This window comes from Callithrix jacchus, chromosome 18 (assembly GCF_049354715.1).
Source record: "Callithrix jacchus isolate 240 chromosome 18, calJac240_pri, whole genome shotgun sequence".
In the NCBI taxonomy this organism is placed as follows: Eukaryota; Metazoa; Chordata; class Mammalia; order Primates; family Cebidae; genus Callithrix; species Callithrix jacchus.
The window spans coordinates 6,827,336-6,852,070 of record NC_133519.1 but is presented as its reverse complement, the minus strand read 5'-3'; the positions used below and the strand labels follow the sequence as shown (position 1 = coordinate 6,852,070).

General features: G+C 50.5%; 2 protein-coding genes across 6 annotated transcripts; both read left to right on the top strand.

Annotated features, from left to right (window-relative positions):
- Window positions 1–1,371: 1,371 nt before the first annotated feature.
- Window positions 1,372–11,301, top strand: LOC144580171 (uncharacterized). Of its 4 annotated transcripts, XR_013529262.1 has the most exons (5): window positions 1,372–1,545; window positions 4,050–4,502; window positions 7,681–7,754; window positions 10,726–10,842; window positions 11,161–11,301. XR_013529262.1 is itself a non-coding variant. In XM_078355412.1 (4 exons), the coding sequence occupies exons 2-4, from the start codon at window positions 4,109–4,111 to the stop codon at window positions 10,759–10,761; spliced, it is 504 nt and encodes a 167-aa protein (XP_078211538.1). In that variant the 5' UTR covers window positions 1,372–1,545; window positions 4,050–4,108; the 3' UTR covers window positions 10,762–10,890. The 4 variants fall into 4 exon arrangements, 3 of the variants coding, with proteins under 3 accessions (XP_078211538.1, XP_078211539.1, XP_078211537.1); XM_078355412.1 differs by lacking the exon at window positions 11,161–11,301 and having other exon boundaries at window positions 10,726–10,890; XM_078355413.1 differs by lacking the exons at window positions 7,681–7,754; window positions 11,161–11,301 and having other exon boundaries at window positions 10,726–10,951.
- Window positions 11,227–23,241, top strand: LOC118151261 (transient receptor potential cation channel subfamily V member 3-like). Of its 2 annotated transcripts, XM_078355408.1 has the most exons (4): window positions 11,227–11,326; window positions 13,133–13,196; window positions 14,160–14,434; window positions 21,939–23,241. In XM_078355408.1, the coding sequence occupies exons 1-4, from the start codon at window positions 11,246–11,248 to the stop codon at window positions 21,966–21,968; spliced, it is 450 nt and encodes a 149-aa protein (XP_078211534.1). In that variant the 5' UTR covers window positions 11,227–11,245; the 3' UTR covers window positions 21,969–23,241. The 2 variants fall into 2 exon arrangements, with proteins under 2 accessions (XP_078211534.1, XP_078211533.1); XM_078355407.1 differs by lacking the exon at window positions 21,939–23,241 and having other exon boundaries at window positions 14,160–14,909.
- Window positions 23,242–24,735: the final 1,494 nt, after the last annotated feature.

Sequence of the window (24,735 nt, the reverse complement as noted above, 5' to 3'; positions counted from 1 at the left end):
AACAAAACACCCCAAACCCAAAAGCCTTTTTGTAAGCCAGCGTGTCAGCCTTCTCTTTGTGGTTTCTGCCTTTTGGATCTTGCTTAAGAAGAAGCAAGATCTTCGGATCTTCCCTACCAAAAGGTTAGTTAAAAATTCCTAATTGTTTTTAAAGCTTAGTTCTTTAATCCACCATTTGTTCACAGCACAGTGGCAGCTCTTTGGGAAATGCTGTTTCTGTTGGTACATGTTGAGACCCTCCCCTCCTCCCAGCCCGTCCCTTCCATCTGGAAGTTCTCCGGCCTCTAGCAGGCTGAATGCCTCTCCCTCTGCCCTTCCTGCTCAGTCTCCAGCATACAATTCACTTCCTACCAGGGCCAGATGCTAGCCTTACCTGAGACACCCTTCTCCCCAGCCCATGGTCCTGAGGGTCCTTGGACGTCCTGCTTTCTCCACCCTTCATGTGCCCTCTGCCTCTTAGCTCAGGCCTCCTCATTTCTTTCCCTAGTTTTGGCTGCCTCTAATGCATCCTCCAGTTTTGCAGCCCGAGAGATCTGAAAGCACCCAGGCACCAAACTCCAACTTCTGATCTGGCCAGTTCCCTACTTCAAGGCCTTCTGTGACTTTAGCGCTTAGTATAAGCTCTGCCCTCTTAGCCTGGCTTAGGAGCTGGCCCCACCCAACCTCCTAGACTTCTGAGGTCCCAGGTGAGAGCCTCTGGGAAGACCCTGATGCTCTCTGGCTGTGAAGGGCCCTTGCTCTTGGTCCCCCAGCTCCTGCCCCTCTCTGAATGGTGGCACTTAGTTCTCAGTGGCACTGCGGGCTTTTTTTTTTCTTTCCGAGATGGAGTCTCACTCTGCTGGAGTGCAGTGGATCGGTCTCAGCTCACTACAACCTTCACTTCCTGGGTTCAAGCGATTCTCCTGCCTCAGTCTCCCGAGTAGCTGGGATTACAGGTGCACACCACCACGCCCAGCTAATTTTTGTAATTTTAGTAAAGACGTGGTTTCACCATGTTGGCCAGGCTGGTCTCGAACTCCTGACCTCAGGTGATCCACCCCCCCTGGCCTCCCAAAGTGCTGGGATGACAGGCGTGAGGCACCTCGCCCAGCCACTGTGGCCTCTTGAGGAAAATCATGGACACTGCGTCTGTGCACCCCTGACCCCTGAACCCCGCGCTGGTGCCGAAGCTCGGAGCAGGCGCTCCACACGCGCTCCTTGGGCCAGGCAAGCCTGAAGGAAGCAAAGAATAAAGCTGGGATTCCCGGTGGCGGGAGACACGGCGAGGAGTCCTGATTTCCCTGTGGTTCACGGGAGGGTGTGGAGGGTTCACGGGAGGGTGTGGCCAGCCCCCCGCCCCCGGGCCAGTCCCCGCCCCAGCCCCCCGGCGCTGAGGCTCCCACGCCCCCTTACCCGGGTCCGCAGGGCAGGCGGCGCTGAATATCGCCATCAAGCGGCGGCAGGGGGACATCACTGCGCTTCTCATCGCCGCCAGAGCCGACGTCAACGCCCACGCAAAGGGGGCCTTCTTCAACCCCAAGAACCAGCACGAGAGCTTCTACTTCTGTGGGTGTCCCCCCCCCGCCCGGCGCCGAGTCCGGGAGGAAGGAGGAGGGAGAGGGAGGGAGGGAGGAGGGAGGAGGGAGGAGGGAGGAGGAGGGAGAAGGGAGGAGCAAGGAAGGAAGATGGAGGAGGAATGAAGGAGGAGAGAGAGGGAGGGAGGAGGAAGGGAGGGAGGGAGGATGGAAAGGGAGGAGGGAGAGGGAGGTGGGAGGAGGGAGAGGGAGAAGGTCAGGGAAGGAGGAAGAAGGAGGAGGAAGAAGGGAGGAGCAAGGAAGGAAGAAGGACGAGGAATGAAGGAGGGAGAGGGAGGGAGGAGGGAGAAGGAGGAGGGAAAGGGAGGAAGGAGAGGTAGGATGGAGAGGAAGGAGGGAGAGGGAGGAGAAAGGAGGGAGAGGGAGGAGGGAAGAAGGAAGAAGGCAGGAGAGAGGAGGGAGAGGGAAGAGGGAGGAAGGGAGGAGGAAGAGGGAGGAGGAAGTTAGGAAGAGGGAGAAGGAGGAAGGAAGGAGGGAGGTAAGAAGAGGGGAGGAAGAGAGGACAGAGAGGGAAGAGGAAAGGAGAGGGAGGAAGGGAGGAGAAAGGGAGGAGGGCGGAAGGGAGGGGCTGCCTCGCTCTGCACTCCACCCCCACGGTCAAGAGGCTCTGGTGCCCCAGAGGACAGAGCTGGGCCAGGAGGAGGCTGGAGATGTCCATCTGGGAGGACATCAGTGTGGACCAGAGAAGGAGGGGCTGGGAGGTGAGAGGGGGAGAAGCCCACATTCCCCGGGGGTGTCACCTGGTGGTCTTAGAAGCATCATCCTGGACATCCCTCTGAGGGAACAGAGACCTGGGAGAGGCCAAGGAGGCAGCCACATTTTACAGGCGAGGAGACTGCTCTGTGAAAGGGAAGGACTTGCCCCAGTGTAGCTGGCATTGACTTCGGTGTGCCGGGTCCAGTGCCTCTCAGGACTGCAAACAGGGAGTCGGAAGTCGAGAGTGAGAGGACCAAACTCCTCTGCCTGACAAGTTACAGAGTCCAAAAGCAACTGGGGTTAGGAGGCTCTACAAAAACAAATGGAAATGCATAATGTAGACAGAGTGAAATCCAGCCGTTTAGAGCACGGTTCTGTTCATTTTCACAGCATGGACGGTTGGCTCACCACCACTGCAATCAGGACAGGAACCACGGGCTCCGGAAAGTTCTCTGTGCAACTCTGTTGCAGAGGAGACCCCTCCTCCCATCCAGTCTTGCCTGACTGGTGATCACCCATTTGTTTTCTCTTCTGGGGTTTTGATGATGGAATCTGGCTCTGTTGCCCAGGCTGCTGGAGTGCAGTGGTGCAATCTTGGCTCACTGCAACCTCTACCTTCTGAGTTCAAGTGATTCTCACACCTCAGCCTCCAAAGTAGCTGGGACTATATTCTGGGTAGTTTTTTTTATCAGCAGGACTAGCTAGCCTGTGCTCTGGGCAGCCCTGGGTGTCCAGGTCTGGGTGTCCTGGCAAACAGGGTATTGTCCAGTTCCTAGTGTGTACCATTGCCCTGCACGGAGAACCTTGTTGGAGCCAGTGTAATATGACAGGAAATGAAAAGTGCTCTTCAAAAATGCAAAGTAAAGCAGAGAGGACAGGCATTAGGAGTTCTGTCTGTGGCAAGAGAGGGGTGGATTTTAATTTTATTTATTATTTTTGAGATGGAGTCTCCCTCTGTTGCCCAGGCTGGAGTGCAATGGCTTGATCTTGGCTCACAGCAACCTTCGCCTCCCAGGTTCAAGCAATTCTCTTGTCTCAACCTCCCAAGTAGCCGGGATTACAGGCATGTGCCACCATGCCCGGCTAAATTTTTTGTATTTTTAGTAGAGACAGGGTTTCTCCATGTTGGTCAGGGTGGTCTCGAACTCAGGTGATCCGCCTGCCTTGGCCTCCCAGAGTGCTGGGGTTACAGGCGTGACCCACCACCTTATTTTAATTTTAATAGAATTAAACAGTTCAATTTTAAATAGAGTTAAATAGTTTTAAATTCTTTAGTTTTAAATAGAGCCAGTTAGGCCGGATCACTGAAAGGTGATGTTTGAACAAGTACTTGAAGGAGGTGAGGGAGCGAGGGACTGGCTGTCTATGAGCAGAGGGAATAGCCAAGCAAAGGCCTGGGGCTGGCCACGTGTTGGAGGAAAGCCATTGTCAGGGGAGTGAGTGATGGGAGAGGAGGAGAGGTCAGAGGACACAGGGCTTTGTGGGTGTCATTGGAACTTGAGCTTTCATTCTGGGGGAGGCGCTAACAGGTTGGTCTGGCTGCTGTACCCAGAAGGGTACAGAAGGGCCAGGGTGGCAGCAGGGAGGCCAGTCAGGAGGCTGCACAGTGATGTAGCTTCATCCTCCCCCACAGAAGCAGGAGATGGGGAGAGGACCAGGGAACCTCACTTGCCAATCCTGCTGAGATAGGATGTGGGCCCCAGTCCTGCAGCTTGGGGAATGCTGCTTGCGACCTAAGCCAAGGACCCAGAACCCAGCTTCGGCGCCCTCCTCCCCCAGGCGAGAAGCCCCTGGCCCTGGCGGTGTGCACCAACCAGCCCAAGATCGTGGAACTGCTGATGGAGCACCAGCGCACCGACATTGCCTCCCAGGATTCGCGGGGCAACAACATCCTCCACGCCCTGGTGACCATGGCCGAGAACTTCCAGACGCAGAATGACCTCGTGAAGCGCATGTACAACATGATCCTGTGGCGCAGCGGCAGCTGGGAGCTGGAGACCACGCGCAACAATGACGGCCTCACGCCACTCCAGCTGGTGGCCAAGATGGGCAAGGCCAAGATGCGGCCCGGGGTGCGGGGTGTGGGGCCCGGGAGCGGTAGGCGGGGCCCCGGGCGCGGGGAACAGCGGTCACTCCCTCAGCCTCCGGGGTCCTCGACGGGGGATCCACAGAGCACAGCCGCGGGCTTAGGAAGGTCCCAGCCTGAGGTCCAGAAATGCAGTGGCGGCAGAGGTGGGTTTATTCTGAGGGGCCCCACGGAGCTGGCGCCATTCGGCCTGTGCACCCGATCCCCACATTTCTGTCCCCAATCCACCGCGTTTCCATCCCTTGTCCTGCAAGGGCTGCTCTGGGGGAGCCTGAGGCTGAGGTGATACCGTAGCCCCCGCAGGGCTGAGTGGGTGACCCTCGGGGACTTCTGCCCCTCATGAGGACGGGAGTTTCAGGACGGCTGCTCCGGCCCAGAACCAATGGTCTGCCATTTCCCAGTTATGGAGAGACCCCAGCCTGGCTGTGGGTTGGAACTCCATGCCACGTCCCCAGCAGAGTGTGGCTGCTTCGGGCCCTTCTTGCCTTGTGTGACGCGGCTGAGAAGTCGAGGCTTAGCTGGGAGCCTTGGTGAAGGCTGGATGGATCTCTTTCAGGGGTTGGAGTCATGGCTGGACCTCATGTTCTGGGGGACTGATCCTGGGGACCAAGCGTGTTCCTCAGCCTCACTTTCTCTGCCCTCTGCGAGGAGGCCATGGCTCCCTGGAAGCCGAAGGAGAATGCTGGGGGCGGGGGGTGGCTATTGTGTAATCACAGCGTTGCCAGCCTCAGGGTACCCACTCCCTTCCCCTCTCCCCCATCTCCCTCCCCCTATTCCCCTCCCCTCCCAACCCCCATCAGCTGCCCTGAGGGCCTTGATTCTGTCCCAAGTGGCCAGGGTTGGGCCCCACAAGGGCCCTATTTATTCTTCCGTGGGGGAGGAGGAGCTGGAGAACAGCTTCAACAGAGGAGGGATTGTGTGGCTGCCTCCCCTCGGCTTCTGCCCACCCTCAGGGCCACAGCTTGCCGAGGCTTTGAGGAATCAGCTTGTGGTTGCAGATGGAGCTTTCTCCAAGGCCGGCTTCCCTGTGTGACACTGGCATGTGCTGCCCCTGCTGCCCCAGCCCAGGGAGGAGGCTTCCTGCATGAAGCATGGCCCCAGGATGCCCTTGTTCTCTAGGGGACAGTGTGCCTGCTGTGGCCAGCATGGGGGAGGCACCTGTCCCCTGCTCCCCTCCTCTGTTCCATGTCCTCCAGAAAACTTTTCTGGATGCTGCCCAGGTTGCCCACCATCCTGGGGCTTTTACAGGCTGGGGTTCGGGACTGAGAGACTTGGCCTTATCCCTTGGAGCTCTCTGGCTAGACTCTCATGACAGACAGGATGGAACCCCCTGGGTCAGCTGAGACCAGGCCTTGGATGCTGTCCTTCCCAGCAGTCCCTTCCTCTTGGGTCTTGTGTTGGTGCCCTAGGAAGCCCATGTCCCCACCCTGGGGTGACCCAGGGCTTAGCTTTCAGAATGTAGGAAGCCAGAGAGCAGCAGCTCTGCATCCAAAATCCGATCCCTGCACTTGGATCCACCCAGGAAGCTTTGCAAAATAGACTCCAGGTGCTGAGTCTCAGGTAGACCCATGTTGGGGGAAGTTGGAGAATTCAGAGACTCAGGCCCTGCCCAGGGTCTCTGTCTAAATATAGAACTGGTCAGGTGTTTCTGCTGTGAGGGCTGCAGGAAATGGGAGAGGGCTAAGTGCTCCCTGCCTGCTGGGCCTTGGTTTCCCATCCATCACGTGGGGCATGGAGCCTTGGCTTTATTAACTGTGCTGTGAGGCCATGTTGAGTGTTTGAATACGGAGGATTCTGGAAAGGCTGTTGTAGTAGAGCATGAGGGTGCTTAGCACGGATTGGATGATACTCCTCGTTGTAGAGATCTGGGCTTCCATCAAGGGTGGGGAGGATGGGGGTCAGGGAGTGGCTCTTTCTTCTCTCGACCTGTACAGAGATGGGGTTTCACTCTGGCCTCAGACCTGGCTTGAGCGGTTTTCCTGTGTTTTGGCTGCTCTAGTGTTGGGGCCAGCTCGGCCCTTCTTTATCCCTATTCTGACCACCCCTCCTCCTTCTTCCCGGACCCTCTGCACCCCTTGGCCCTGACCCACAAGATGGGGTGGCTGCAGCTCTTGGGGAGGATGTTTGTGCTCATCTGGGCCACGTGCATCTCTGTGAAAGAGATGAGTGGCCACTCAGCCCTTCTGTACCATCCCTTAAGGCGGGCAGGTGGCAGTGGGCCTGGCCTTCATCCCTGTCTGCTCTGCCATTACAGCTGGGGAGCTTTGGGGAGGCATTTCCTTCCCAAGCCTTAGCTCTCTGAGTTGGAACAAATGAATAAAGCTGGCCTATCCTCCCTACTCCATCCATCTACTTCTCTATCCATCTGCCCAACTCTCCGCCATTTACCGTCCCAGCCCCTCAGTGTCCATCCTCCTCTCCCACCCCCATCACCCATCCGATCACCTGCTCTCTTTCATGGAACCAGCCACTCATTCATCCATTCCTATGCCCACTCATCCTTACCGACCATCCTTCTATCCTTCATTCAACCATCTTTCCATCCCTCCATCCATCCATCCCTCCATCCATTCATCCATCTATTTGTCTGTCTGTCCGTCTCTCCATCTCTCCATCCATCCATCCATCCACCCATTCATCCATTTGTCTGTCCATCCATCCATCTGTCCATCCATCCATTCATCCATTCAATGAATCAACCCATGTAACCTGAACACCTTCTATATATGTGTGGCCCTGGAGGAGGTGATAGGGATGGGACGAGTTTACCATCTTTGAGTTCATAGCCTGGTGGGGGATACAGTATGGGCACAAATATCAAGACTTGACAGTAGACCAAACAAGACCCTAAGCTGGGTTCAGATCAGTGTTCAGAGGAAGGGAGGTGAATTTTATCTGGGGCCAGGGGATAACAGATGCTCGAAGGCAGACCTGGCACTTATTCTGGTGGAGTAGGATTGGGCATGAGGACCATGGGGACAAGGTCACTACAGGGCGGGTGTGGGGAACAGCATGAGCAAAGGCTCAGAGGCTGGATTTGGGGAATGAAAGGTAGCCGTACATTGTACCGCTTTGCAGGTTCTGGGGTGAGAATGGGGTAAGGACTGAGGGAGGTGAGATTTGAGGGTAAGCCCATCTTCACCGTGGAGCTGCCTACGCCCCCCCCAGGCACAGGTCCCCTTTCATATCTGTCACCTGGGCTCCAGCCGGGCCTTCGCACGTTCAACCCTCACTGAGTCTCGGTCCTGGGAAAGCACCCCCCGCTCAGCTCCCCCAGCAAGGGCCATGAAGAGGGAACCACTTTTCTCTCCTTCCTGGCCTTAGGGCATTGTGATCTTCCTGCTGAGACCCTCGGATCTGCAGTCCATCCTCTCGGACGCCTGGTTTCACTTTGTATTGTAAGTAGGTCTGGCGCCTTGGCTACCACCTCACAGGCGGGGCTGACGTCCTGTGTGGTGGCCACTGCGTTCCCCTTGAAAAAGCATCCCAGGCACTCTGCCACAGGGACACGCCAGGGATCTCCTCTCCCTCCTAGCCGGAGACACATGGATGCCAGTGGACAGGATCAGAAAACTTCAGGGCAGCCAGGCACAGGGGCTCACCCCTGTAATCCCAGTACTCTGGGAGGCCAAGGGGGGCACATCACCTGAGGTCAGGAGTTTGAGACCAGCTTGGCCAATCTGGTGAAACCCTGTCTCTACTAAAAATAAAAAAATTAGCTGGGCGCGGTGGCACACACCTGTAGTCCCAGCTACTCGGGAGGCTGAGGCAGGAAGAATCATTTGAACCCAGAAGGCATAGGTTGCAGTGAGCCAAGATTGCGCCACTGCACTCCAGCCTGCACAAGAGCAAGACTCCGTCTCAAAAAAAAAGGAAGAAAAGAAAGAAAGAAGACTTCAGGCAGTGCCCACCATCTGCTGGTGGCAATGGCCGACTCCACCTGTCACAGAGCCCCAGGCAGAAGGCAGCATGGGGAAGGCAGGAGCAGGCTTAGCGTCCTGTTAGGTTTTGACAAAGGGATGTTCTAGTCACATGGGGCCCTAAACCCCCTAGTTATGGGGACCTAGAAGTTGCTGTCTGAGACCTGGGCAGATCAGGACTGGAAGGTACCTGAGAAATTATTGATCTCGTCTGTGGACACCATCAAAGCAGGGAGGTGAGTCACTAGAGTCACACGAAGCTCCAGCCCTTGGTCGTCTTCACTCCAAGCTAGTGCTGGTTTGATGATCCCAGGGTCCCAGGCAGACAGCCCAGCTCAGCAGCCTCTGCAGGAGCTCACATGTAGCTGACATCACGGCGTGTGTGACCTCTGCCTCTGAATGAACAGAAGTTGATTTAGCGCTGCTGCTGTGGAGCAGAACAGATTCTGCAGCTTGGGATGAAGAAAATCGGGCTTGGAAGCGCATTAGACCCTACTCAAGTCTCTCTTCTGAGCATTTGGGAAGCTAGGTCTCTAGGACCTTGAGTGTTTCCAAATACCTAGGTGTTCTATTAAGTAGGTTCCCCGCCTTCCAGAGGCATGAATTGAGTTCTTCATCCCCGAGGGCAGGGGAAGCCCCCAGATCCTGCAGGAAATGGGTCAGCCAGTACTGCCCCACAATGCAAACCACGTGGGAGGAACTATTATGATTCCAGACAAAATCCACTTACTCAGACACTGGTTTTAGTGCAGACAAAAAGCGCCAAGGCATTATCTTGCTCTTCACTTTTTTTTCGAGTCGGAGTGTGACTCTGTCGCCCAAGCTGGAGTGCAGTGACACAATCCTGGCTCACTGCAACCTCTGCCTCAGCAATTCTCCTGCCTCCGCCTCCTGAGTAGCTGGGATTTCAGGTGCCGGCTACCACCACTGACTAATTTTTGTGTTTTTGGAAGAGATGAGGTTTTACCATGTTGACCAGGCTGGCCTCAAACTCCTGACCTCAAGTGATCCACCCACCTTGGCCTTCCAGTGTGCTGGGATCACAGGCATGGGCCCCCGTGCTCGGCCTCTTCTGCTTCTTGTTTTGTTAGTGTAGAGGAAGGTGTTGACATTTTTCATTTCATTCTGAAAAGCAGTTGATCAATCAATCAAATTGATCTTTCGATTGATCTCTGCTTTTCTTACAACTTTGCCTGTGTCATCACTTTGGTTAACTATGTTATAACTTTAGAAACTGCCTAATGTTATAAGTAAGACAGTGTTTGTATCTAGACGTCTGCATTATGGACTGTATAGTAGCTTTTGATTTTGTATGTTTGGGATATACCGTACTTAAAAACATTTTAATTGTGGGCTGGGCACGATGGCTCACACCTGTAATCCTAGCACTTTGGGAAGCCTGAGGTCAGGAGTTTGAGACCAGTCTGGCAAAACCTTGTCTCTCTACAAAAAATATGTGTCTCTACAAAAAATATGTGTCTCTCCAAAAAAGCTGTGTGTGGTGGCATGCACGGCTACTTGGGAGGCTGAGGCAGGAGAATTGCTTGAACCCTGGAGGCAGAGGTTGCAGTGAGCTGAGATCATGCCACTGCACTCCAGCCTTGGCAATAGAGGGAGACTCCATCTCAAAAAAAAAATTAATTGTGGTGAAGTACACATAACATAAAGTTACCGTCGTAACCATTGTTTAAGTGTACAAATCAATACTGTGAAGTACATTGTTGGGCAGTCAGTGTTGAGAACTCTTTCCGTCCTGCAAAACTGAAACTCCACACCTATTAATCAACAGCCCCTACTCCTCTGCTTCCCTTCGACGCCCCCCCACCATAACCACCATGCTTCCTTCTTTCCCTGTGAATTGGACTATTTTAGGTACCTTATATGTTGAGTCATATAGTACTTGCTTTTTAGGATTAGCTTATTTCACTTACCATATATCACACTTTAGAGAGATTTGAGGCTGGGAGCAGTGGCTCATGCCTGTAATCCCAGCACTTTGGGAGGCTAAGGCAGGTGGGTCACCTGAGGTCAGAAGTTTGAGACTAGCCTGGCCAACATGGTGAAACCCCGTCTCTACTAAAATACAAAAACTAGCTGGACGTGGTGCTGCACACCTGTAATTCCAGCTACTCAGGAGACTGAGGCAAGAGGATTGCTTGAATCTGGGAGGCAGAGGTTGCAGTGAGCAGAGATCATGCCACTGCACTCCAGCCTGGGCAACAGAGTGAGACTCAATCTCCCACGCACACAGAAAGATTTAAAAAGTAGGGTTTGGGGGACTTACTGTGATTGGCTCATCAGTATAGATATTGGCAGTTTTTGTCATTTTGGTTAAGAATTCAGTTATTTGCCACATCTTTGGTCTACTCTAAAAATTCTCAAATCAGTGTGGGAATCAGAAATTCTGTGGGTAACTTAGATTATTTTTCTACATATTTTTTATTTGTAGAGACAAGGTCTTGCTGTGCCACTCAGGCCAACCTGAACTGCCGACCTGAAGCGCTCCTCCCACCTCGGCCTTCCAAAGTGTTGGGATTACAGGCGTGAGCCACTACACCCGGCCCATGTGGGTAACTTAAAAAGTATACGGCCTCCTGGGCTGTACCCTAGAACCTTCTGTGTCCCTGTGGATTTGTATTTTTTTTAAGTCCCAATCAGCTGCAGTCAGCCTACCATGGGCTGTGACTGGCCTCTGGTGATGCTTCTACAGGCTGAATTCTACAGTGGCTGCATGGATCTGGGGCAGCCTGATACCTATCTCTTCAGCACCCTTGACCCGGGTGACTGTTCAGGGGGTGTAGGGGAGGTTTGGGGATTTGCATGTCTTTGCCCTGATGCTGAGGAGTAGTAAGTAAGGCTGGTGTTTCCTGTGTCTCCTGAACAGTTTTATCCAAGCTCTGCTTGTGATACTGTCTGACTTCTTATACTTGTTTGCCTACAAAGAGTACCTTGCCTGCCTTGTGCTGGCCATGGCCCTGGGCTGGGTGAACATGCTCTACTACACGTGGGGATTCCAGTCCATGGGCATGTACAGCATCATGATCCAGAAGGTGCGTTGGGAGCCATGCCAGCGGGAGGGCCCTCAGAGGATGGCCACTTTTCAGATGGGGACACTGGGATCTGCAGAGGCAGAGGGGCTGACCAAGGACGGCCACTGCTCTTTTTCCCGAATGCTGTGGTCTCCATTTGCTTTCAGTCAGGCTTCAGGTGTCCAGACCTTAAATCCCCTGGGCTTGTGGGGCACTGGGGAGGGGACGCTTTGTGAAGGAATGTTCTCACCCCCGGGCAGTGGCGTGCTGGTAAACATTTAACAACCACTCTGTGTGTGTGTGTGTGTGTGTGTGTGTGTGTGTGTGTGTGTAGGTGGAATATGCATATATAGGTGTGTGTAGGTGGAATATGCATATATAGGTATGTGTATGTATACACATACACTTATACATTTTACTATTAAAAGAGGTCTATCATGCAATTTGTAAATAATGAAAATATACAGTTTATTGTAAATTCCACGTAGCCAGTTGAGTCTTAGAATAATTTATTGCTTTTTTTTAAGACTGAATCTTGCTCTGTCCTCCAGGCTGGAGTGCAGTGGCCCAGTCTCAGCTCAGTGCAACCTCCTCCTCCCATAGTCAAGCGATTCTCCCTCCTCAGCCTCCCGAGTAGCTGAAATTACAGGCATGTACCACCACGCCTGGCTAATTTGTGTATGTTTAGTAGAAACAGGGTTTCACCATGTTGTCCAGGCTGGCCTTGAACTCCTAACTTCAGGTGATCTGCCTGCCTCGGCCTCCCAAAGTGCTGGAACTACAGGTGTGAGCCAGTGCACCTGGCTTATTTGTTGTTTTTTATTGAATTCTAGTTCTTGTCATCAACCTTTAGTTGCAATTGACAAGAGTGCTGTTCAGACATGAATGTTGGCTGCTATTCTTCTTTATAAGCAGTGATCAAAGTGAGACAGTTAAGATTTATGTTGGACTTTACTTGTTTATCAATGATTTGAGCAACTTCTTTGCTGAATTGGATGATAATTTGCAAACACTGGAAGAATATTTTATTGATATGTGTGTGCTGTACACAGTGTAAAGGCTGCAGACAGAACAGATTTAAAAATGTGATGTGGATTAACACTTTCTCAATCACTGTCTTAAGGACTGAGCCACTGTGCCTGGCCTGTCTTTTTAAAAAAATATAACTTATTTAATTGTAAGTTTATATGGTTTAATTTTTTTTGCAATGCAAGGATTTGATATAGGTATATATTGTGAAATGATTTCCAATTTCAATTAGTTACCACGCCTGTCACCGCACATAGTTGCTATTTCTTTGTGTGCAGTGAGAACATCTATGATCTATTCTCTTAGCGAATTTCCAGCACACAGCGCAGTGTTGCTGACTGTAGTCATCGTACTGTACATTAAATCCCCAGAACTTACTCATCTTCTAACTGAAAGTTTGATTTAGTTCCGAGTAATGGCTGTGTTTAACAAGCAGCTCACAGGCTTCAGGAAAATGTAACTATCAGCTCTTGTGAGCTGTTGTGAGCTGGCTCCAGCATGCCACTGCCCCCAGGAAGTATGAGGATTCCAGATGTCAGAACCTATGGTGAAAAGTACAGGGTAGATCACAGGGAGAAGAGAACCTGGGGCTGGAGCAGGAACAAAAGGCTTCCTGGAGGAGGTGGGATCCAGAGCTGAGCCTTGGAGCATCAGGAAGATTTGGCTGGGGGAGGGGAGAATGGCCTACGTGAAGGGACGATTAGGGTGGGGGCTGGGAGAGGGTGGGAAGCAGGAAGATCAGGGTATGGTGAATATGTGCTTGCACCTTACACTTCAATTCTGTTTCTTTCCTTGTAGGTCCTTTTGCATGACGTTCTGAAGTTCTTGTTCGTATATATCGGTTTTTTTGCTTGGATTTGGGGTAGGTAATTGATTTGTAAATAATAGTAACTCCCACATCGTAAACACTTTATACAGATGTCAAAATGACAAAATGCATGGTTGCCTCGGCAACACTTATATCAGCTACCAGTGGGGCACTTCCCATGCTTGCCATTTTCTAAGAATTTTCCAAGAATCCATCCATCCATCCATCTAATCATCTATCCATCCATCTAATCATCCATCCATCCATCCATCCAATCATCCATTCATCCATCCATCCATCCATCCATCTAATCATCCATCCATCCATCCATCCAATCATCCATTCATTTATCCATCTATCCATCCATCTAATTATCCATCCATCTAATCATCCATCCATCCATCCATATAATCATCCATTCATCCATCTAATTATCCATCCATCCAATCATCCATCCATCCATTTATATAATCATGCATTAATCTGTCCATCCATCCATCTAATTATCCATCCATCTAATCATCCATCCATCCATCAATCTATCCATCCATTCAGCAGTGAACCTCTACTGTGGTGTGTTGGAAAGAAGAGAAGTGTGAATCTGGTCCTGCTCATGGGGAGCTCATAACAGAGCATTAGGAGGAGACTCAGGATCTTACAGCTTTGAGGGAGGTGACCAAGACTAGAGGAAGTCAGGAGCTCAAAGACAAGCTGGGAAGCCAGGGACACACATGTGGATTATAATTAGCAGCTCTGCAAAGCTGCAGGTGATCAAGAGCAGATGAGGGGTTAGAGGAAGGAGAGAAGACTCCAGGCTTTGTTAGGCAGAGGACTTTCTGCAGGATGCCAGGGCAGATACACCAGCCTGATGACACTTTGGGAGGACCTGAAGCTGGAGATGATTAATGGCCAGAGAGAAGGAGGCAGCAGGCTTGTTGTGTGGGCAAATACATGCAAGCTTGTAGAATAATTTGCCAGGCAGAGAGCTGAGGAGAGCACCCTGTTATGTTCCCCTAGCCCTGGCCTCGCTGATCGAGAAGTGTCCCAAAGACAACAAAGACTGCAGCTCCTATGGCAGCTTCAGGGATGCAGTTCTGGAACTCTTCAAGCTCACCGTAGGCCTGGGTGACCTGAACATCCAGCAGAACTCCAAGTATCCCATTGTCTTTCTGTTCCTGCTCATCACCTATGTCATCCTCACCTTCGTTCTGCTTCTCAACATGCTCATTGCCTTGATGGGAGAGACTGTGGAGAAGGTCTCCAAGGAAAGTGAGCACATCTGGCACCTGCAGGTGAGTCTAGGCAGAGACCCCAGTGTGGGGGCCTCCCCAGTTCAGCACATGGTCATTGACTACCATCAGCACCCATCTAATCATCCATTCATCCATTCATCCATCCATTCAATCATCATCCATCCATCCATCCATCCATCCATCCATCCATCCATCCATCCAATCATCCATCCATCTATCCACCCATCTAATCATCCATCCATCCATCCATCCACCCATCTAATCATCCACCATCTATTCAGTCATCCATCCATCCATTCAGTCATCATTCATACATTCATCCATCCATCCACCCAATCATCTATCCACCTAATCATCCATCCATTTATCCACCCATTTAATCATCCATCCATCCATCCATCCAATCATTCATCCATCTAACCATCCATCCATCTATCCACCCATCTAATCATCCATCCAATCATCTATCCATCCATCCATTCAGTCATCATCTATCCATCCATCTATCCATCCATTCATCCATCTATCCATCCATTCAGCAGTGAACCTCTACTGTGGTGTGTTGGAAAGAAGAGAAGTGTGAATCTGGTCCTGCTCATGGGGAGTTCATAACAGAGCATTAGGAGGAGACTCAGGATCTTACAGCTTTGAGGGAGGTGACCCAGACTAGAGGAAGTCAGGAGCTCAAAGACAAGCTGGGAAGCCAGGGACACACATGTGGATTATAATTAGCAGCTCTGCAAAGCTGCAGGTGATCAAGAGCAGATGAGGGGTTAGAGGAAGGAGAGAATACTCCAGGCTTTGTTAGGCAGAGGACTTTCTGCAGGAGGCCAGGGCAGATACATCCATCCATCCAACCATCCATCCAGCAGTGAATCTCTTCTATGGTTTGTTCTCAGGTCTGGGGTGGGGCCTGAGAATCTTCAGAAGCTCTGCAGTGTTTACACAGGTTTGATGAAGCTTTAGCCTATGTTCTTTGAGTGTCAAGTCTAGCAGGTGTGGCTGTGCAAAGGACAATGGAGGTGACACTTCTGCTCTATTTCATCCTGGCCTTAACACTTTTTACGTGCTGAGGAAACCAATACATAGGATGGGTTCAGAGGTGGTAACCAGGTTTGGGAGAAGACCGGAGACTGTCTTAAGAAATGGTTGTTGGTGGCCAGGTATGGTGGCTCACCCCTGTAATACCAGCACTTTGGAAGGCTGAGGTGGGTGGATCACCTGAGGTCAAGAGTTTGAGACCACCTTGGCCAATATGGTGAAACCTCATCTCTATTAAAAATACAAAAAGTAGCTAGGTGTGGTAGTGTGGGCTTGTAGTCCCAACTACCCTAGAGTCTGAGGCAGGAGAATTGCTTGAATCCAAGGGGTGGAGGTTGCAATGAGTCAAGATCGTGCCACTGCACTCCAACGTGAGTGACAGAGCAAAAACTCTGTTTCAAAAGGAAAAAAAAAACAGTTGTTGAAACTAGGTTTGAAAAAGGGAGAGTTCCTTCAGATATCTGCAGAGAAGCCTGTGAAAGAGGGAGCAGACACGTTCTGTGGTCACGGGAGGCAGGTGTACATGGGGCATTACAGGGAGAAAAGCTTTCATGTAACCCATTTCTCATTATTAAGGCCCTCCTTTTTTTTCTTTCTTTGAGACAGGGTCTTGCCCTGTCACCCAGGCTAGAGTGCAGTGGTGGCTCACTGCAATCTCCGCCTCCCGGGCTCAAGCAATTCTCCTACCTGAGCCTCCCAAGTAGCTGGGACTACAGGCATGTGCCACGACGCCTGGCTCATTTTCATATTTTTGATAGAGACGGGGTTTCACCGTGTTTCCTAGACTGGTCTTGAACTCCTCAGCTGAGGTCATCCATCCACCTCTGCCTCAAAGTGCTGGGATTACAGGCGTGAGCCACCTCGCCTGCCTATTAAGGCCCTCTTAATTGGATTGTTGATATTGTTGAAGAGATACTGGAAAAATGAGGAGTATAGTGTCTAGGACAATGCAGAGGGGATTCCAAGCTTGGAAGAGGGTGGGACTAAATGGTGTTTGAACCGTCCCCTACAGTGGGATTCCAGGATCCAGCACTTTCTGATAGGAAGCTCCTGCTTTTGGAAATATTTATATCTGGTGCCCAGGCTGCAGTGCAATGGCACAACCTCAGCTCACTGCAACCTCTGCCCCTGCCTCACAGGGTTCAAGTGATGCCTCAGCCTCCCAAGTAGTTGGGATTACAGGTGCCCAACACCATGCCTGGCTAATTTTTGTGTTTTTAGTAGAGACGGGGTTTTGCCATGCTGGCCAGGCTGGTCTCTAACTCCTGACCTCAGGTGATCTGCCCACCTCAGCCTCCCAAAGTGCTGGGATTATGGGTGTGAACTACCTGCCTGGCCTACTTTTTTGTCTTTGAATCTGTAGATCAGCCAAACCTTTGGGATCTATGCATCAAGCATGGGGCAAGGGTGAAGTGTGCACCCTGGTGGCGTGTGTGCTCTTGTGTGTGGTTGTGAGTGTGCATGAATACTCTGTAGAGGGTGTGCCCTGGTGGTGTGTGTGCTGTTTTGTGTGGTTGTGAGTGTGTGCCCTGGCTGTGTGTGTGCTCTTGTGAGCAGTTGTGAGTGTGCCTGCATACTCCATAGGCTTGCTCATGTCCCAGAGAGCCAGGACCATCTTGGAGTTTGAGAAAATGTTACCAGAATGGCTGAGGAGCAGATTCCAGATGGGGGAGATGTGTAAAGTGGCCAAGGAAGATTTCTGACTGTGTTTGTGGTAACAGAGGGCCCTGGGATGGTGAGTTTGGGGTGGGTAGAGTGGGGCAGGTCAGCTTGCTCACCATAACCACAGCTACCTTCTGTCCTGGGGCCTCTTGGAGGAAGGAATTTGTTTATGGGGTTGCAGGGCCTGGAATGGGGGTTCTCGAGCTCCAGAAGGGAAGGGAAGGAGACTGGCAGCAGTGGGTCCCATCTCTGCTTTTCTGGAGGTGCCTCCAGGGTCTCTGTCCATTCACTGTCTGGTGTAGGGGAGATCTGCCTGCTTGGCAATCCTTTTCCTGCTGTGTACCCTGTGTGAGTTCCTGTGATCCCGGAGGACATGAGGCACGTTTGCCCCTGGCAGACAGAAGGCAACAAGGCTGCTTTGACAGATCTTTTACGATTTTTAAAAAAAGTCCTTACATGTCTCATGACCACCTTTTCTGTATTTTTTTTTTAAACGAAGTTTCACTCTATCTCCCAGGCTGGAGTGCCGTGGCATGACCTCTGCTCACTGCAGTCTACCAGGTTCAAGTGATTCTCCTGCCTCAGCCACCCAAGTGGCTGGGATTACAGGCACGTGCCACCACGTCTGGCTAATTTTTGTATTTTTAGTAGAGATGAGGGTTTCATCATGTTGGCCAGGCTGGTCTAGAACTCCTGGCCTCAAGTGATCCACCCCCCTCAGCCTCCCAAAGTACCGGGATTACACGTGTGAGCCACTGGACCCGGCCCCATGACCACCTTTTCTGATAAGCCCACATCCTCCTTCCCTGACCCAGCTTCCCAAGCCTATGGACCACCTTTTTTGAGTATGACCAAACCTTAACCCACTTCTCTGCTGAAATCCCAGCCCCTGGAAAGCAGCATTTCTGACTGCAGTCGTTACCCTAGCAAGTATTTCTGATGTTGTCACGCTCGCTCTAGAGATGTTCTCTGAATGTGAATTTAGGTCAAATCAATGTCTGCCATTCCATTCTAACACCTCAGATGCCACCCTCTCTCATTGGTCATGGGCCCTAATCACAAGCTCCTAGTACCTCCTCAACCCTTGTGACACTTGGAGTTTAATCTTCATGCCCTCATGGCCTGGGCCCTCCCTCTGTCTATCCCCGCTTTCTCGTGGGCTGTCACCTGTCAGGTACAGCTGCACAGTGTGAAGTTGTACCCTTTACACCCGTCCGAGAAACTTGCAGGATTTCTGAGTTCCATACAGTGGAAGGAGAACTGAGTCTTTGAGGCCCGGCGAAATGGAGATGGGGATAGAGTTGAAACTCTAACAACGCTGGTGTGACTGCTCGGGGCAGGGGTTCTCCTGATCTCTAGGGCAGACAGAAGGGGAGCTGTGTAGACACCGGGATGCCCCAAGTGCAGGGCTGTTTGTTTGCATCCAGTGAGGCAATGGCGAAATAGTAAGAGCGATGGCCACACTTGCAGGATCAATGAGGTGAAGTGGACTGAATGGAAATCACATGTCTCCTTTTTTAACAAAGACCCGGGGCCTGGGAGGTGAACACGTACTGTTGCTGCGAGGTAACATGGTGTCTGCTCCTGTCTGAGACCATGTGACCCGGGGCAGATTAAGTCTAAGGCACCTGATTTCCCCATCTGTCAAATGGAAGGGTTGAATGGAGGTGCTTCATAGGTCTCTTCCAGCTCTGACTTTTAGAACCCGAGTTGGAACAACTTTTAAAACGATATAGCCTTAGGCCATAGCAACACGTCAGGCAGAATGATGTATTTCTAAAACATACATGCGTGTGTGTGTGTGTGTTTCTGTATACACACATACACACACGCATATGGTGTTGTTTTTTAAGATGGAGTCTGTCTGTCACCCTGGCTGAAGTACAGTGGTGCAGTCTTGGCTCACTGCAACCTCCGCCTCCTGGGTTCAAGGGATTCTCCTGCCTCAGCGTCCTTGAGTAGCTGGGCTACAGGTTTGCACCGCCACCTCTAGCTAATTTTTCTTTGTATTTTAGTAGAGATGAGGTTTCACCACGTTGTTCAGGCTGGTCTTGAACTCGACCTCAGGTGATCTGCCCACCTTGGTCTCCCAAAGTGCAGGGATTACAGGCCTGAGCCACCACATCTGGCCTCTAAAATACATCTTTTTTCAAAAGCAGATTTCAACAAAATCCAAGAGTCTTCCAGGAACAGTAGCAGAACCACTCTCAATGCATTTGAAGAAATAGAGGAATTCCCAGAAACGTGGGTGTAGAAGTGCAACCCAGAGCTGGTGTGCACGTGGGTTGTCTGGTGCTGCAGGCGGAGTCCTGGACTGTGCTGAGGGCTTTGAGGAGTGGTGGAGCCTGGCTTTGCTGGCCTAGACGCAGAACACACCCTCAGGCTGAGTGAGTGTCTGGACTGAGGGGCAGTTGGCAGTTTGTCTGAGTGGGAAACATCCTAGATTTTCTTGTTTGGCAAAGAGCTTGTGTAAACCCATAGCCACAGTCTGGAGCCTCAGACACACCTAAAGTCCTGGGTGAAGCTTCTGGTTTTACCAATTGCAGGTTGGCTTGGCTGCGAGAGGTGGGTGGCGGGGAACGGGCCTTGAGGAGTGGGCTTTCCTCCTGCCAGCTTCCCCTTGTCAGCCCTGGCCCCAGTCCACACATTCTACCATCTCATGGGGTTGCCTGAATTTGTGGGACACCCTTGATCCCATCCCAGAATGTTCGAGGGATGGAGGTAAGCCGGATATCCTGGGAGAGGAGGGGAGTGAGCTTTGGAAATGACCTTTGGGAACTCTTTAGGGAAAAGGAAACCATTCTTGGAGTGAGCATCCCCTGAAACCCCAAGGATCGAACTGTCTCAAAGGGAGAGATGGTTTTAGCAGGGTTTTTATTTTCAGCATGGAAAAGACATTTCAGTTAAGAATGAACATTATAATAATGAAGTATTGATTTTGAAAGTGGAGACAGATTAGGGGCTTTGGGGCTGGATGTAAGTATTATATATTTGGCCTTAGGGTTGGCAGAGCAAGACAAAAAGCTTTTCTTCACACACACAAAAGTCTGCATGAGACGTGCGGGGCAGGTCCTGCTGGGCCGCCGCGATCTGGGTGAAAGGGCCTGGCTCTTTTCCTTGTCCCGGCCTTGCAGCAGCGACCGCCTCTGCACTGGGATCCTGGCTTCCGCAGAAGCGGAAATAGAAGCTGCTCTGTCTCTACCGTGTTAGAGCTCAGCAGTCAGCATACCTCAGTGTGTCTCAGTGGGGGAATTTCACAAAATGCCTGAACTGCTTTGGTATGAAGTATTTTTTTTTAACTGTGAATTTTGAAGCTGAAGGGGAAGCTTGTGAGAGAGAAACATTTGCCAAGACTTTGGGCTTATTTTTAGGTCCTCATCCTCTGATGTCCTCCCTTGGAAATGACACGGAGTCAGTCTGGGGGCAGAGGGGAAGTAGAGACCGAAGGATTTTCCAGGTAACTTGGGCCTAAACCGTTAGAAAATCTCCTCTGCCCCCATTAGCTGGTGAAAGGATTTATTTAAAAATTACAAAAATAGTAACATAAGTTTTCATCTTAAATGGCAGAAATAGACATTTGGCCTTTGGATGACATGGTAATTGATGAGTTAATCTGGTTTGAGGCAGATTGAGGAGTCCAGGCCTGGCAGTGCACTTGGGACCAGTTTCTCTACTCTGGGCCACTCTGTGTGCCAGACTGGCTGAGCAGGTGGAGACTCAGACTCTGTGCCCCTGATGGGGCCGGTTGGGGAGAGGTGGTCTGGGGTGTGAGAGGCGTCACAACCCCAGCAGCCCCTGCCCTCCTAGCTGACCTAGGGAGGAACTGTGTACTCTTAGCCTCAGTGGTCAGACCAGGCTCTGAGGGGGAACAGGGCTGGGCATGGGCCCCTGGAGAAGAGAAGATTGGAGGGGCCCTGTCCTGGGGCAGAAGGAGTAGTTGCATTCTAGAATGAGCAGAACTAGTCAACTGAGGAAGACTTCAACTCAATCCAATCGAGCAACCGGCCCAGATGTTGAAGATGTTTAAGCGAAAGCTGGTTGAGCACTTATGAGGCATGTTGTTGAAAATGGTAATCGGATGAAGTTTAAGGTCCCTTAGCCTGGAGAGTCTACCGATCAGAATTCCACATGTGGAGTCAGCTACCTGTGTTAAGCCTGAACAGAACTCTTGTTTGAAAGGAAGTGGTTTGGATCCATGGTGCCAGGTTCTATACCACAGAGCTAGGAATTCCAGAACTGCTTTACTCAGATGTTAATGGATAAAGCCATACCCACTAATGGATAAGGTTATCTGTTATGGATAAAGCCATATCCAGAATTGCTTTGACTCAGACATTAATGGATAAAGCCATGATAGATTGATTGATTTCTATTTGCCTAACCTCACTTTGTCCAAGTGAGAAATGGAGAGCCTTTGTCATCTCACATTATGGAGCACTGCTCTCTGTGGGTCTGGATAGAATTAGTTGGCAAGACCCTTTTCTTTTCTTTTCTCTTTTCTCTCTTCCTTCCCTGCTTCCTTCCCTTCTTCCTTCCCTTCCTCCCTCCCTCCTTTCCTCCTTCCTCCTTCCCTTTTTCCCTCCCTCCCTCCCTCCTTCCTTCCTTTTTTTTTTTAATGGAGTTTCACTCTTGTCACCCAGGCTGGAGGGCAGTGGTGCATTCTCAGCTCACTGTAACCTCCACCTCCTGGGTTCAAGCAATTCTCCTGTGTCAGTCCCCTGAGTAGCTGGGATAACAGGTGCCTCTGGCTAATTTTTTTTTTTTTTAGTAGGGACGGGGTTTCAGCAGGTTGGCTAGGCTTGTCCTGAACTCCTGACCTCACGTAGTCTATTCACCTCAGCCTCCCAAAGTGCTGGGATTACAGGTGTGATCCACGTGCCCAGCCACAAGACCATTTTCTATACTGGAGACTCTTCCCAACAGTGTCCACCCCAAAAGGCTTTCATCCGAAAGGTCTGAGCCTAGGAAGGTTCACCAAGGCAAAAGGAAGCAATGAGTCAAGAAGCATCAGCATCAGAAGGACTACTTCCTTCACTTCACTCCCGGAGACTCACACTCCGAGAGGAATGTGTACCTGTGCAGAGTCGGGCAGGAAGTCCTGTCAGCACTGTGGAAGCTGGAGTGTCCTGATTCTCGGACCACAGATGCCTCTCTGAGCCATTGTTTATTTATTTTTAAAAAGCACCATTATTCCATAATATTGAGTTCTTCTTTGTGGTTAGCATATGCTGGGAGGCAGGACTATTTTCTCGGATGTCTCATTTGGCAGTCCACATCGTCCCTATACTCCCCATGACTGGTTGAAAATTCCAGTGTGCTCACAGGGGTGCACAAAACACACACCACACACCCAAACACACACAACCATCACCTCACCCCCACCCACTTCCACACATGCCCACGCTCATACAGCCACACACACACACCCCTGTGTGCCCAAACACACCCATGCATTAACACCCATACACCTACACTCCTCCCCCCACACACCCGCAGATATACCCATTGAACCATGGGTCCATCAGGACATCTGAAAAACTCCGTGATTGACATTTCATTAATTTCAGGGGAAGGCGTTTTCCAGGGATGGGATTTCCCAGGCTCAGATAGTGCCTTTGGCTGCAAATGCCCTGTTAGCTAAACATTTCCTCAGGAAAATTTCCTTATTCTAGACATTATGTGATATATCTGTTTGGAATTCAGGGTGCTTAGCCTTCCTTCCGGGGACATGGGAGAAGCTGCCGGAGGTTGTACTGTGAAGTCATTCAGCTCCTAGAAGGCTCCTGCCTGAGAGAGCCCAGTGTTACTGACGGTCCTTTCCTTCCTCAAGGCCTGGTGACTTGTGTCCTTTTGCTCTGGGCAGGGCCTGGGTAGATGGGCCATCATCTGTGCCTGTAAACTGTACTTGACTTCTGCACTGATTTACATACTTTTTACTGTGATCTTGCTTCCTCACACAGAATTGTCACCCCATTCCCCTTGAATGTGCTGGATCCTTGTAAATTCTAATTCAATAACTTGTTCTTAGTGTTGTGTGTGTGTGAAACTCTGTGTTCAAGAAAGAAATCATAAAAAGAGTAAGAACATTTTTGTGCCATTGAAGAAATGGTGTTTTGATTTCTAATAAATATTTATTTTGCTTGTTATGGCCACGCTTTATCCTTGCCTTAGGTGTGCCAATGTGCAGACTGAGTAGGACCCCTAGAGGGTTGCTAACAGGGGTGGGTAAAGGGGAGGCCAGTTTTGGGGCCTGAAGCACTATCATTGGCTCTGGCTCAGGAGCAGAGCCAGCAAGCCAGAAGACATGTCACCTTTGTACGGGTTTACATCTCAGGGTGCATTCACATCAGGGAGCCAATTTGAACCACTCAGCAGCTCCGGAAGCAGTTTGAGTAAAAGGAGACTCAAGGGGTTGAAGTATGTGCTCACAGATTCACAGCCACATGATGTCAGTGGTTCAGGCCACAAAACCCCTCAGAGAGTGCCCTATCAGCTCCTGCACAGCAAAAGAAACTACCATCAGAGTGAATAGGCAACCTACAGAATGGGAGAAAATTTTTGCAATCTACCCATTTAACACATGTCAAATATCCAGAATCTACAAGTAACTTAAACGTGTTTACAAGAAAACAACCCCATCAAAAAGTGGGCAAAGAAGATATGAACAGACACTTCTCAAAAGAAGACAGTTATGTGGCCAACAAACATATGAAAAAAAGCTCAACATCATCTAATTTGCATTAGAGAAATGCATATCAAAGCTACAGTGAGATACCGTCTCACACCAGTCAGAATGGCAATGATTAAAAAGTCAGGAAGCAATAGATGCTGGAGAGGCTGTGGAAAAATAGGGACACTTTTACACTGTTGGTGGGAATGTAAATTAGTTCAACCATTGTGGAAGACAGTATGGCGATTCCTTAAGGATCTAGAACCAGAAATACCATTTGACCCAGCAATCTCATTACTGAGTATACACCCAAAGAAATATAAATCAATCTACTATAAAGAAGCATGCATACATATATTTATTGCAGCACTGTTTACAATAGCAAAGACTTGGAACCAACCCAAATGCCCATCAATGATAGGCTGGATAAAGAACATGTGGTACATATACACCATGGAATATTATGCAGCCATATAAAGGAATGAGGTCATGTCCTTTGTGGTGACATGGCTAAAGCTGGAAACCATCATCCTCAGCAAACTAATACAGGAACAGAAAACCACATCTCACATGTTCTTACTCATAAGTTGGAGTTGAACACTGAGAACATATGGACAAAGATAGGGGAATAGTACACATTAGGGCCTGTTGGGGGTTGGGGGGTTGGGGGACGGAACTTAGGGGACAGGCCAACAGGTGCAGGAAACTGCCATGGCACATGTATACCTATGCAACAAACATGCCTGTTCCACCAAGTATCCCATTTTTTTAGAAGAAATAAAGAAAAAGATAACAGTGCTCTATCCATCATGCCTGTTGGCTGTCAACTTATTTCAGGTGAACATAACCCCATGGTTCTACCTGGAGCACAGAAGGTGTAAATCCCTTTTGTCTACCTCACAGGATTTTCATGAGGAGGCAGTGAGAGAATGGATAGGAAAGAGCTGACATTGTGACTATCATTACT

What these genes read in the sequence shown, in the direction of transcription:
- LOC118151261 (XM_078355407.1), top strand. Translation starts at nt 11,246, where the DNA reads ATGGCCCTGGGCTGGGTGAACATGCTCTACTACACGTGGGGATTCCAG. An exon ending in ACAGCATCATGATCCAGAAG is followed by an intron (nt 11,327 to 13,132) that starts GTGCGTTGGGAG and finishes CTTTCCTTGTAG; the next exon opens with GTCCTTTTGCATGACGTTCT. An exon ending in TTTTTTTGCTTGGATTTGGG is followed by an intron (nt 13,197 to 14,159) that starts GTAGGTAATTGA and finishes ATGTTCCCCTAG; the next exon opens with CCCTGGCCTCGCTGATCGAG.
- LOC144580171 (XM_078355411.1), top strand. Translation starts at nt 4,109, where the DNA reads ATGGAGCACCAGCGCACCGACATTGCCTCCCAGGATTCGCGGGGCAAC. An exon ending in GAAATGCAGTGGCGGCAGAG is followed by an intron (nt 4,503 to 7,680) that starts GTGGGTTTATTC and finishes TCCTGGCCTTAG; the next exon opens with GGCATTGTGATCTTCCTGCT.